At 37.3% G+C, this 13,648-nt stretch overlaps 1 protein-coding gene across 12 annotated transcripts in view; it reads right to left on the reverse strand.

Moving 5' to 3' along the window:
• Positions 1-9,033: 9,033 nt before the first annotated feature.
• The window catches only part of LOC121314654 (adhesion G protein-coupled receptor B1-like), a 111,042-nt gene continuing 106,427 nt past the window's right edge, over positions 9,034-13,648 (reverse strand). For 7 of the 12 annotated variants that reach the window (XM_041248123.1, XM_041248122.1, XM_041248121.1 and 4 more), the window contains 2 exons: positions 12,330-12,383; positions 9,034-11,252 (listed from right to left, as the gene is read on the reverse strand). In XM_041248123.1, coding sequence (XP_041104057.1) covers positions 11,055-11,252; positions 12,330-12,383 — 252 coding nt within the window. In that variant the 3' untranslated portion in view covers positions 9,034-11,054. The remainder of the gene's footprint in view (positions 11,253-12,329; positions 12,384-13,648) is intronic. The other 5 variants (XM_041248125.1, XM_041248124.1, XM_041248119.1 and 2 more) reach the window with 1 other exon arrangement.

Below are 13,648 nucleotides of genomic sequence, written 5' to 3' on the forward strand. Positions count from 1 at the left end.
ATCCTATCGAACATTTATGGAAAGAGCTGAAATGTGCAGTCTGGAGAAGGCTCCCATCAAACCTAAGACAGCTGGAGCAGTTTGCTCAGGAAGAGTGGGCCAAATTACCTGTTCAACAGGTGCAGAAGTCTCATTGAGAGCAATAGAAAACATTTGATTGCAGTGATTGCCTCTAAAGGTTGTGCAACAAAATATTAGGTTAGCGGTCCCAGCCTTTTTGTCCATGCCATTTTCATTTGTTTTATTATTTATAATATTATGTTGAATAAAAAATCAAAAGCAAAGTCTGATTTATATTAAATATGGAATAAACAATGGTGGATGCCGATTACTTTTGTCAGTTTCAAGTTATTTCATAGAAAATTGTGCATTCTTCGTTTTTTGTGGAGGGGTACCAACAAATTTGAGCACGTCTGTATATATATATATATATATATATATATATATATATATATATATATATATATATATAGTGCCGTGAAAAAGTATGTGCCCTTGTCTGATTTTCTGCATTTTTGCACATTTTTCACATTGAATTTGGTCAGATCTTTTTGTGGGTTGTAGTAGAATATAGAGAGAGTCTGAAACAAAGAATGACACCAAAGTTTGGTGTTTCTTTCATTTGTTTGGTGTGCAAGGTAATTAAACAATCAATCTTCAGGTGTGAAAAAGTTATTGTCCCCCTAGTTAACTCAACCCAATTGAAGGAATAATTAGGGTCAGATTTTTGAATACTTTCGTTAACAATCAGGCCTGATTTGGGCCAGCCCTGCCCAATATAAATCTGACTAACTTTGGCCCTTAGTGAAGTTATGAGCACTCATCATGCCATGAAAAGAAATTCTTGAAGACCTCTGGAAAAAAGTTACTGATGCCTATCAGTCTGGAAAGGGTTACATAGCCATTTCTAAGGATTTGGCGCTCCACAAATCCACAGTCAGAGCCATATTGTCCAAATGGAGAAAGTTTGGGACAGTAGTGACTCTTCCCAGGTGTGGCCATCCTGTCAAAATCTCTCCAAGAACAAGGTGTAAAATCATCCAGGAAGTCACAAAGAACCCTAGAACATCCAAGGATCTGCAGGCCTTTCTCGCCTTGGCTAAGGTCAGCGTTCATAACTCCACCATCAGAAAGACACTGGGCAAAAATGGGATTCATGGCAGAGTAGCAAGGCGGAAACCACTGCTCACTAAGAAGAACATGAATGCTCGTCTCAAGGTTGTTAAAAAGCACCTGGATGATGCTCAACAGGTCTGGAACAGTTCTATGGACATATGAGTCAAAAGTGGAACTTTTTGTCCAGCAATGGCCCCGTTATGTCTAGCGAAAACCAAACACTACATTCCACAGTAAGAACCTCATATCAATGGTCAAGCATGATTTGGGGATGCTTTGCTGCATCAGGACCTGGACGACTTGCCATCATTGAAGGAACCATGAATTCTGTTCTGTATCAGAGAATTCTACAGGAGAGTGTCAGGCCATCAGTCCGTGAGCTGAAGCTGAAGCTCAGCTGGGTCATGCAGCAAGACAATGATCTGAAACACACAAGCAAGTCTACATCAGAATGGTTGAGGAGCAAGAAATTTAAAGTTTTGGAATGGCTTAGTCAAAGTTCAGACCTAAATCCCATTGAGATGTTGTGGCAGGACCTGAAACGAGCAGTTTATGCTCAAAAACCCACAAATGTCATTGAGTTGAAGCAATACTGCATGAAGGAGTGGGCCAAAATTCCTCCACGGCGTTGTGAGAGACTGACCAATAACTACAGGAAGCGTTTGGTTGCAGTTACTGCTGCTAAAAGTGGCTTAACCAGTTATTGAGTCTAAGGGGGCGATTACTTTTTCACACGGGGGCATTGGGTGTTGCATAACTTTCTTTAATAAATAAATCAAGAACGTATCAAAATGTTATGTTATTTGTTCACTCAGGGTCCCTTTTATCTAATATTAGATTTTGGTTGAAGATCTGATAACATTCAATGTCAAAAATATGCAAAAATGCCGAAAATCAGACAGAGGGCAAATACTTGTACTGTGTAATATATATATGCAGCACAGTGATTTCTAATACAGTTCATAATTTAGTAAAATACTCTACTTCTGAATGTAATAATAATAATAATAATAATAATAATAATAATAATAATAATAATGACAATTAAACTACCCTATTTTTTAACAACTGTTTTTTGCACAAATTAACAAAAAATCACAAAAACAGATAAAGAAAACATAACATAAAATAAAATAAAAATAAATAAATAAATAAATAATATGAGTCTAATGCTATTATTTCTGATGATGGGGCACAATTATATATGTAATCTGTCAATAATTTGTGAAACTACACCCACCCACATACTTATTGTGGCAGAGCTGGCTAAATGTAATCTAACTGTGGATCTCTCAATCATCGTTAAATCATGGAAAAAATGTCTCCACTCAGCCCCTCAAGATAACTATTTTTGCCGCAGTCAACCGTGCAAGAAAAATCCATTTAAAGTGAATCGTAACACTGAGTGATGAGTTGTCTGCCAAGATAAACACCCCAGGGTACAGGGGTAATTGATTGCCAATCCTGATATTATTGGAACAACATATTTCCATCAATTTCGAATTTTGGGACATTCCCATAACACATGCATATAGGTGCCCACTGCTACGTGCTTCATGTATGACAAAGAGGGTCATCTACAATTCTCATTTGGAACCTACTGTATGAAGTTGGCTCTGTGTACAACTTTAAAATGTATAAATTGGTGAGCCAGGTTCATAGAGGACATAAAAATATTCTCCCATGTATGTTCCCAAGAAGGAGCAAAATTATAAGTCTGCAATTCTTTTGTCCATATACTATTACTCAGTAAGGGATCTATGTTATGAGAAACAAAATGATTATATTGTAAGGATATTAACCCTTTGTTAAGCTTAATCTGGGAAAAGATCTTAGTGAAAGGGCAAAGCAGTGTCCCACAGAACACCATACGCCTTAAAGATTGAGCAAAACCTGAGGTTCAGCAAAAAAGAAAAGCCGGGTTGCTGGTTGGTTTCCTGAAGGTCTTGGAATGTATACAGGCCATGACAGCCAAACACAGAATGTGGATATTTTTGTTAGACCAGTGAGGGTATACAAAGGGTTGAGAGACAGTTAACAGAAACAATTTATTCCAGACAGGGGGGAATTTATGTAACTTTATATTTATACTAATAACATTATTAGCCTTTCTCCAGACATCTAATGTATTAGCAATGATATGACCAATATGCATAGAAACAAAGTTGTGCTTAAGGCCAGAGAAGAGGAGATCTTGTAATATGTGAGGCTTTGCTATGTTGATCTCAATAGGCCGCTATGAGTCCAGCGAATTTGGATCGAACCATAACTCATATTCTCAACTGGAATGCCCAATAATAAAACTTATCATTTGGTGAAGCTAGACTGCAATCTCTCTTTAAACGCTGTACAGTGGTAAATTTTATTCTTGGGCGTTAGATATTCCAAATGAATTTAGAGCACACTGAATTAATCTCGTCTATATGTAGTCCCTTCCAAATTGGGGGACTTGTAAATTGTTCTGTTTTCTTGAAAATGTTTAATAACTGCATTTGGTTTTTATATTGTTGCCGAACTATAAAACGGTCCTAGATTGTAATGCAGCCTGTTACAAAAATAATTACAATTGCTTTTGTGTTGCTGTGTGAAAGGCATGCTGGGAGAAAAAATAGGAGAAGGAAAGTTCGAGAAGGAGAGGAAAGTTCAAGAGAGTGAGATGGAATCGACTGGATGGGGTTGGTGAAGCTACGTAGAGGACGTCCTTAGAGAGCTAGAAACTGTGTTTTGGTTCGGTAAAAAAAAAAAAAAAAAAAAAAAACAGCCTGCAATAGAAACAACGTTTAATCTGTGTATATCTACAGCCGTTTTACTACCAACATCAGACTCACGCTGGTGGAGATAGGCTCTACTGAGAGTTTTCATCTACAGAGCCTGTGTTTGCTGTTCAAAAGCTGCGAGTAAAAAGGATTTGTTTTACTTCACTGCACCCATTTAAAGCAATTCCTGTATAAACATTAAACTAAAATAAACTGCCCATGTGGTGTAGATTCGGGACTTTGTATATTTTAGTTAAGGGACTGTTTAATTTGAATTATTCAATTTGCCCATCAACCAGCTGTTTTTGGATATTGTTTTTTTGCCTCTCTACTCAAATACGGCTGGGTCGCTCCCACAACGCAGCAAGCGCGCCACCTTAGAATAACAGAACTGAAACAATAAAGAGATCTCCATTTTGAACATTGTATATTAGCGAGTGCACTCAAATAAAAATAATAGCTGTAAAGTCGTTAAGTTTCTTTTTCATTTTTATAATTTTGTCCTAAAATATTAATGATTTGATTTAGTCACTGTTATATTATATACTGTGTGAATGTGTGAGTGATTGTATTTTTATTTAGCAGACTATTTTCGGATAAATTGCTATATGTATACATTCCTGTGTTATGCTTTGAAATATGTTTTTTTTTATTATTTCCAATTCTAATGTGTAATCACAATCTAATTGAACATAAGATTTTATTTTTTTGTTTTAAATGAGTGAGATCATTGCCCTGTGTGTGCATGTTATGGAGCTACCTAGTGGAAGGCATCTGAGTATTCTTAGTTTATATTTGTGACTCCATTTTGAATTATCATTACTATTGCACTGCTGAGTTTTAGAAAATTAATTTCTTGGAGAGCATCCCTGGGCATCCTGATAGGTACGCACAATCTTTCCAGATGGAGGCATTGCGCTATTATGAACCAATTATTATGAAGAGCAAACCAAATAGGAGAAATAACCTGGTGGACCACAACACCTGCTACCACTAACTCAGGATACATCTTCTGGTACCCCCGGTATATTCAGCGTTTATGCTGAAGATAGGTACATATTCAATTGGATAGCTCGGGTGAGGGTTACATATATATTTTGGGGGAAGAGTCAATGGAATCATAGAAAACAGAAAATGTATACGAGGGAAAACATTTATCTTTATGGCTGATATTCTACTCTGCAAAGTTAGCTGTAGTGGGGCCCATCTAGTTAAGTCAGCTTTTGTTTTAATGAAACCATTAGTAAAATTGTTTCTACGAATCCCTTAAAAACTAGTATAAATTCTGACACCCAAATAAGTGAAACCTGAAGTCTAAAGCTGTAGGGGTATTGGAAGCCGTTCCAGAGGCTTCATAGCAGCAAAACTTAATGCCATAAGTACGTATGTAGACCAGTTGATTTTATAACCAGAGATAGCTTCAAGTTGTTCAAATTGTTCTAGAGCATGGGTGATCAAGTTTGATATATCATAGAGAAATAGCAATATGTCATCAGCATATAAAGAGTTGTGATATTCTGAGTTTTGTACCTCTATGGGGGTATGTGACAGAACAGAATGATTCCTGATGATAAATCTCCCTCCCGACCTGTGAGGGGACTGTGTAAAGGGAACAGAGTGACCTGGACTGGATGGCCAGACAATTCATTCCCAGGGTTAGACGGAAGTCGGACATCTAGAAAGGGGGCGGAGCTATGGTACACTAAATCATCGACCTGGAAGGGAAACAATATGGCAGCCGTGGATTGGAGGAGCGGTTACAATTTTTAACCAAGGGGTCATGATTGACCGTATATAAGGGAACATAGCAAAGTGATCTGTTCCTTTGTTATGGCTAATACTAACCGGAAGGAGAACCGTATTGTGAATTGTTAGTGTTTTGTTTGTTTTTGTCGTGTCTAATTATACTTGTTTGTTGTTATTAGACTGCTAACATGATCCGGAGCTGTCTCTACAGGCCAGCACAAAACCCAGACAACACTGCACTTGTTTCACAATAAATTGTATTTTCACCACGACCACAACAGCACTCACTTTGGACTGGTGACCGTGTTTGTATATTGTGGGTACAATCATTACAATATTTGAACACTGTTGCAGTTTCACAAATGTCCAATTTGTATCCCAAAGATCAGCTTGCTTCCAGTAGCGGTGACAGTCTTGGGTTAGTTTCTGCTTTCAGTGAGTCTGTCAAAGCAACCACAGGTGTGGGTGATAGTCTTTAACACTAGAAGGACCGGAGATATAACAGCTGAACACACTCGTGGCATTCTTTCTACAATGGAAATCAAATATTGTTCGGAAAGTTCTCCCCAACACTGTTGCAGAAGTTTCCACAAATGTGCTGCACTTGTAGGTTACTTTGCTTTCACCCTTTTGTCCAGTTCATCCCAACCACCTCGATGGGGTTTAAGTCTGGAGACTGTGCTGGCCATTCCATGATTTGAAGCCTACCGTCTTGTTCTTTTCTTCTAAGGTAGTTCTGACATAGCCTGGAGGTATGTTTTGGGTCATTATCTTGCTGTAGGATGAACCCCTGACCAACTAGTCGTATACCAGAGGGTATTGCATGGCACTGCAAAATGCTGTGGTAGCCATTTTGGCTTAGGGTGCCACTCACTCTGTTCAAGTCGCTGACTCTGGATCCAGCAAAAGAGCCCCAGACCATCACGCTTCCCCCTCCATGTTTGACAGTTGGTGTCACACAACAAGGAACCATCCTTTCACCTATTTGACGGTGTACAAAAATCCTGCGTGATGAACAAAAGATTTCAAATTTTGATTCATCGGTCCATAAGACCTTCTTCCAGTCTTCAGTAGTCCACTGGTGGTGCTTCATGGCCCAGGCAAGCCTCTTTTTCTTATTTTGCCATCTTAGCAATGGCTTTCTTATGCCACTTGACCTGTCAAACCTGCAGCTCGAAGTCTTCTCTTCACAGTTGAAACTGAGACTTGCTTCCTTCGACCAGTGTTAAGTTGTGATTGAAGCTGTTGTCCTGTGAGCCGCCTATCAGGCAAGCTGTTGACTCTCAAAAACTTGTCTTCTGATTCTGTTGTGCCTTTGGGTCTGCCAGACCTCTTCCTGTCAGAGTTTCCTCCAGTTTCCAAGTGCCTTTTGATGGTGTAGGAAACTGTACTCACTGACACCTTGGCTTTCTTTACAATTTCTCTAAAGGAAAGACCTACACTTTTAAGGGTTGTAATGGTCTGTCTGTCTTCCTTTGTTAATTGCCTTTTTCTTGCCATTATTATAGCAATATACTACTTTCTGCAGTTCAATACTGTCCAAATAATGCTTAAGAGGGTGTAGTAACATAGTTTGTTCCAACACTGCTTTTATACAGACAGAGGGTTTGTAAGTAATCAACAAAAGTTGGGACACCTGTAGGAATTGTTAGCATCAACTTTCAAGGCTTAATGTACTTCCATTGCTTGTTCCCTGAAAAAGGCCTTTCTGTATAACTCTGAAATGTACATTGTTTTTCAGTTTTTGGTAGCCTCAACTTTTTTGTAAAACCTCTGGCAGTTTACTGCTTACCTTTGTACCATTACAGGTTATTCACTGGACTTGAACTGCTTAAATTTCAATAAAAACTGGAAAAATGGGGGGTGTTCTAAAACTTTTGACCAGTATTGTGTGTGTGTGTGTGTGTGTGTGTGTGTGTGTGTGTGTATATATATATATATATATATATATATATATATATATATATATATATATATATATATAATCATCTGAAGTAGAGATTCGGTACAACAATCCATACGGTACATATTTATAAAACTGAACTGATGGCAATACCTTTTATACTTTTCAACAGCAATCGGTTTATTATCAGATGAGCAAAAGCAAATAAACAACGTAGATAAATAAACTTAGAAAAAAAAAATACAGAAGTGCACAGCACAAGAAGTTATAAAAAAAGGTATTTTTTTTTTTTTTTTGACAAAAGGGTATTCCTTTACCTTAGTCTAAGGCTGTTCACAATCAACACAGATAATGCGCTTCTCCACGCCGCCTTTCTGCACAGGGCACAGCCCCGATGCTAATCGACTGACCAAAGCAGCGCAGCCGGCAAGCAGGTGCCAGCCTTCAAAAGGCTGATTGAAAGCAACAGACTGTCAGTCATTCACTCAGGCTCAGAGCAGAGACTAATATGATTACAGCTAAACACACTGCGGACTGGTAAATAAAAATAATAAAGTAGAATACCGTTCTGTATAATCAAAATACAACTGTTTTCTGTGTGGATGTCAATGTGTCTGCTCCTGGGGCTATTAGGTATAATTTTATACATCTCCTTTATTTATGCACCCCCGGGTTTCATGCGAAGAAGGGGTGGAGCTTGGCTGGAGATGCAGTAGTGAGTGTACTTTTGTGATTCAGTGAAAATTAAACAGCGCGTGTAAAATAAATAGCGCCTGTGAAAATAAATTGGACCTGACGTGCCTAACAAGTGCTGAATTAATATACCGCACAGAGTTAAAAGAAATACTGTGAACGTTGTGTTTGTCGTTGTCTGGAGTACCTGCATCACCCCTACACCTACGCACTGCAACCCACATGTTCACAGTTTAAGTACAAAGTAACTTGAAAAAGATTTAAAAGTATCCCAGAACTTGTTAGCAAAAAAAATAAATAAAAAAATCTTTACCTCCTTCCCCTCACTTTTAAACAAAGTTAGGCACCAATGAAATAGTATTATCTATGCATAAAGAAATCTAAGCTAGCTACTGTAGTTGTTTTGAAAAAAAAACATCAAGCTGGATCTGTACCACTTTGCACGGTAAATTAGACTCAGGTTTTTCGATCCAGTGAAACTTGATTAAACTCAATTATCGAACATAGAATAAGCATATTTATTACATGGATCTTTTTGTATGTTAATATTTTTTTTTTTTTTTATGAAATTTAATGCATTGTTATAAATAACAAAATATTATTGCTGCTAAATTTCCTTCAGTAAATCCTCCAACCATTGTTTTGTACTATATATATATATCATTAATAATGTGTTGGGACTCAGGTGATGATGATGTCATGTCAAGGAATGAAAACATAGCCATGTATTTTGGTCTGCAATACTGAAATCTGACACCCTACAAAAGCTAATGCGCTAACCTTAAAGATCTACAAAAAATATCAGTCAAGACAGCCAAGTATAGTTTATTGTATTCTTTTTTTATTAGAAATAGGACACATTCATTTTGTGCTCTGAAAACTGTACAGAAACAAACAGGAAAATATAACATAGAACAAAAACAGGTAAGAGGGTTCAGACGAACACAACGGACCAATCAGGAGGGAGGGGGGACTAACTGGGAGGGAGGGGGGAGTAGTACTTTGACAATGATATTAAAACACACAGCATTACATTAGTTACAGAACACAGTTATAGTCCAGTAACTGAACAGGAAAATTCAGAAAAACCTGAAGCACATTAGAAAGATATTTATAGGCTAAAATTCATTCTGTGTAACTCTATAATTACAATACTTTACAACAGGGCCACCACGAGCCTTGTGCTTTCAGTTCATGTGCAATCAAAACTATGACAATTGTGTCACAGTTTTATTTTAAGTATTTTTTCTGTCAACTACTTAGAACTTTTTAAAACATTTTTTTTAATATAATACACAACTTGACAAAAAATATGCCATTATTATTAAAATTATGAATATAATATGCTTGTATATCAAGCAACCAACAGATCAAACCCTTTTCACTTGATTCAGGTAAAAGTCTTCCAAGAATTTTAAATGTCTAAAATACTATTCTGGTTATTATTTATGCAAAGGTCCGTTTAGTTATAGGTAATTTCCTCTCTGGAGGTTATCAAGACCTTCAAGACTTTGCCTAACCACAGGACACGTAGGGAACTATAGTATCAGCTGAGTCGTGAATGTGGACTGCGTAAGTAGTGCTTTCACATTCGCACTAACCACCCTTGTCATGAACACCCTCATGCTAATACTGCAAGGCAAAGACTAGCCTGGACAACTGGGGAATTGTGGCATTATAACAGACAGCTTATCCTTTTCATTCTTCATCACACTCTAACACCCATTCAAATGGTGCATAAGTAAGTGTAGCCAAGGTAATTTTAAACCCCCTCACTGGTAATGGCATTGGGCGGGCAGCAATCCATGACCCCTGGCAATTAACACTTTTAATCTACATACAAGTATGCCTAATAATGCATGTACATGCACAAGCAGATGTAAAGGAAATGTTTACTTTGGCTCTTCTTGTCTTAATGAAGCTGTTACCATCAGCATCATTCTGGGTGAAATTCTGGACTGTCCCATGTTCGTGAAGAGTTTGCAAACAGGCCTGTTCATTTTCTGAAAAGTCTACACATCTCTCCTTTTCGTGATCTAATTCTTAAGCCACTCTGCCATAATACCAGCCCGGTCTGTCCGTCGATCTGTCTATTCTTCTTGCAGGGTGTTTGTCCCATTAATTTTTCTGAGGCAGCAATAAACATTATTTATTCCAATAAGCGAGAGGGCGAGGTGGGCACAGGGCTCTACTATATGCTACAGTTGATAACTGGTGATAAGGGGCTTAGGTTGCATTACAGATATTTATAATTCTTTCTGTGACAGTCCCACTTAGGCTCTTGAAACAGTACATATCTCAGGCTTTGCTTCCAGTATAAAGTTTAAAGGCATGTTAGAAATTAGACATTGGTGGCTGAGAAAGACAGCAGCTTCAGCTTGCCACAAGAAGTACGTCCGGCTACTTAAAACGCAGTTAGAGAAACTCCATGGGGTGCACTGGGTCATCAATGTTCTTGATATGGAGGTTTCACTATACTTATTGTAGATGTTTTGTAGATGGTGGACAGGCTTAAACATATTTTAAAAGCTTTGTTCTTTTACATCATCAACTCAATCCGAAGTAAAACAGAGCTTAGATATATTTATAATACCATCAGCAGGTCAACCATCTTTGACTTTTGACCACTAGTTTTTCCTGTTTTCTAGTCCATGAAAACCATCCAGGTTGTATTTTTTCATACTGTATACTGAACTAGAGATGTATTTTTCTCTTTTTGTATGAAACACCTCTTCATATATAGAAAACACTTACTTGCACCATGGTTTCAAATAAAACCCTTTTTTTGTTAAATAAAAGGAAAATCAAAAGAACAGAAAATCCCTGCGTGTTGCTGTTGGTCAGACTTCTGTCTGCAGGTCTATGATTTCCTGGCCCACAAGGGGTATGGTGGCCCCAGCTTTCTCCCACTCTACAGACTTCAGCTCCAGGGGGGATGCCTGTAAGGTCTCCAGGTCCTTGCGCACCCATGAGGGAGGGGAGTGCGTCTTGCGGATCCCCTCCCAGACTCGCTTGTTTGGCGTCTGCTGTTTATCCTGCTGTAACAAAACCAAGACATTTATTTGGTTAATCCTTTACTTCTACTGCCAGCCACAAACACACACACACAAAAAAAAAAAAAAATCTGTACAGGAGGTTTATTTAAAGTTTTAGTAATGTCACTAGAATATCATTAACTAAACTGAAACAGTTTGGCAGTTTACAAATTTGTGTGTACAATTAGCCCTAGAATAAAAAGCCTCAATTTGATGTTTTATTTTTTTCTCAAATTGAGGGTGGGAAATTTGGGCTTCATCATAAATTCGAGGGTGTCTTAAATTTGAAGGTACGTGTGTCATTTAAAATGTTTACAACATCAACATCTCAAGATAAAACTATAATAACTAACAATGATAAACCTTTATTTAAGCCAATATAAAATGTATCCAAAGGGACTCTATACACAGGATAATCTGGATTTACTCTATCAAACACTGAAACAATTCAACCAGCCGTTACTAAAATGCAGCCACGTCTAATAATAATAAGAGTGGAAACATGTTCAATCAAAATCACGCATTCATACAGGTGGATAATAATTTTGAAACTACAGTCAGACTAAACTTTGAGCTGCAAAAAAAAAAATTGAAATATTTATGCAATGTGGTTAGAGATAATATAAAATACAGTTAAAAATCAATTCAAGATCATTTTCTTTTACTTTCAATTTTTGCATTTCTGAGTCGTTCTGCATACCCCCTGACCCTTAGAAGTACCCCAGGTTTGAAAAACCCTGATTTGCTTCTGGGAAAAAAATAAATAAATAAAAATTCCGGTTTGGTAACTTTATTGAGTATGTTTATCTATTCTCTAAAATAAAATTTTAATAAAAAGCAAAAAAGCTTTGACTGTAGCCCTCTGTGAATTTTGCTTTTACAATTCTGATATTTACATTTCAATTTTACTGGCATGGGTAAATTTAACCAGATGGAGCAATTGTACATAAACAAAAAAATAAATAAAAAATATGAAGGCAAAATTATTATATACATTTTTTTTAAGCCAGAGTAAACAGTCAGAATGAAACAGAGTCCCTTATCAGAGTTATGTTTGCTGAACATGTACGAGGTACTCACAGTGAGGTTTGTTTTATCACTCCCCCCAGATGAGACACTCCAGCGCTTCACAGACTTGGGGGAAACAAGAGGAATAAGTCAGTTAAAAAACAGCACATATGATTTAACAGAAAATAAAATTAATCTACAATAGAATACCAATGTACACATAAATTTGCGTCCAGAAGGGCTACCGGTGTTTGTTTGTCAACAGTAAAATACAATACTATTCTGTTTAATGGCCTCTTTATAAATTGTGTAGATGTATTAGCATAAGTCTGTATCAGATGAGGTTTTGACATCTCACCTCAGATCCTGAAGTACCCACATGGGCTTGGAAACTTTGTGAAAAATGTTCTTGTTTAACAAGTCAGCTAAAGAGGTACTCAAATGAGATAAAACAGATGGTAGGAGCCGATGGGAACCCACTGTGATTATCACCTTGCTTGACGAGTCAAAACAAGCATTTAAAAAGTTAGGGTGTCTTGGAGCAAAATTGCATCTGCCATAACTTTCAGGTCAGTAGCTTTGGAACACTGTCCTCTTCTCGTCACATGGGAAGGTCATGAACTTGATCAAGGCAACTCATCCTCAACCTCAACCAACATGTGGTAGATGAATGGCCCCTGATACCTTACAAGTCATTCAAGAAGTTGCCCCACCCTGCTACCAGTGACTACCTTGTTATCTGACTTGAGAATACTCTTGAGTCAAGGATAGGTGTGATAGTGTTGCACTGACAATTATGCTCCAGGAGTACACAGACTTTCTATTTGGAATTGGCAAGACATGATCTGGCTAGTTTCCAATTGGGCACATTATAGCTGGCATGTTGAGTCTATACCACATAACTGGGGATCTTACCGCCAGCAGATTCAATATAAAAGTTGTCTTACATATAACTTAGCAAGGCAACATTAAACTTGGCAAACAGTCCTCAGCATTCTAGAATATAGATATCACAGCCAGGAAATTTAACAATACAAAACACCAGGTACTGGAAAATATGACTGAATAATATTATTCAAAGTGCCAAGAATTTACACTGTGACATCAGTGACAAAGAAGTGTATGAAAGAAAATATACAAAATATAATATGTTATAATATCAATTAGGTCGCTGTTCTATGGCACCAGTCACAAGTCTCTGCATTAGTCTGTAACTATAAAACACTCAATGTTTGTATGTGTATTTATATTGGAAGAAATTTCAACTATAAGTCTTTCTTAATGTCAACAAAATGTTTGTCAACAATTTCACTGTTTCTTTTAATATATCTGCATTTGCAAAAAATGAAATGCAACCTGAATGGATTCCCCTCTGGAAAATCTGAAGAGTA

This window comes from Polyodon spathula, chromosome 4, assembly GCF_017654505.1.
Source record: "Polyodon spathula isolate WHYD16114869_AA chromosome 4, ASM1765450v1, whole genome shotgun sequence".
Classification (NCBI taxonomy): Eukaryota; Metazoa; Chordata; class Actinopteri; order Acipenseriformes; family Polyodontidae; genus Polyodon; species Polyodon spathula.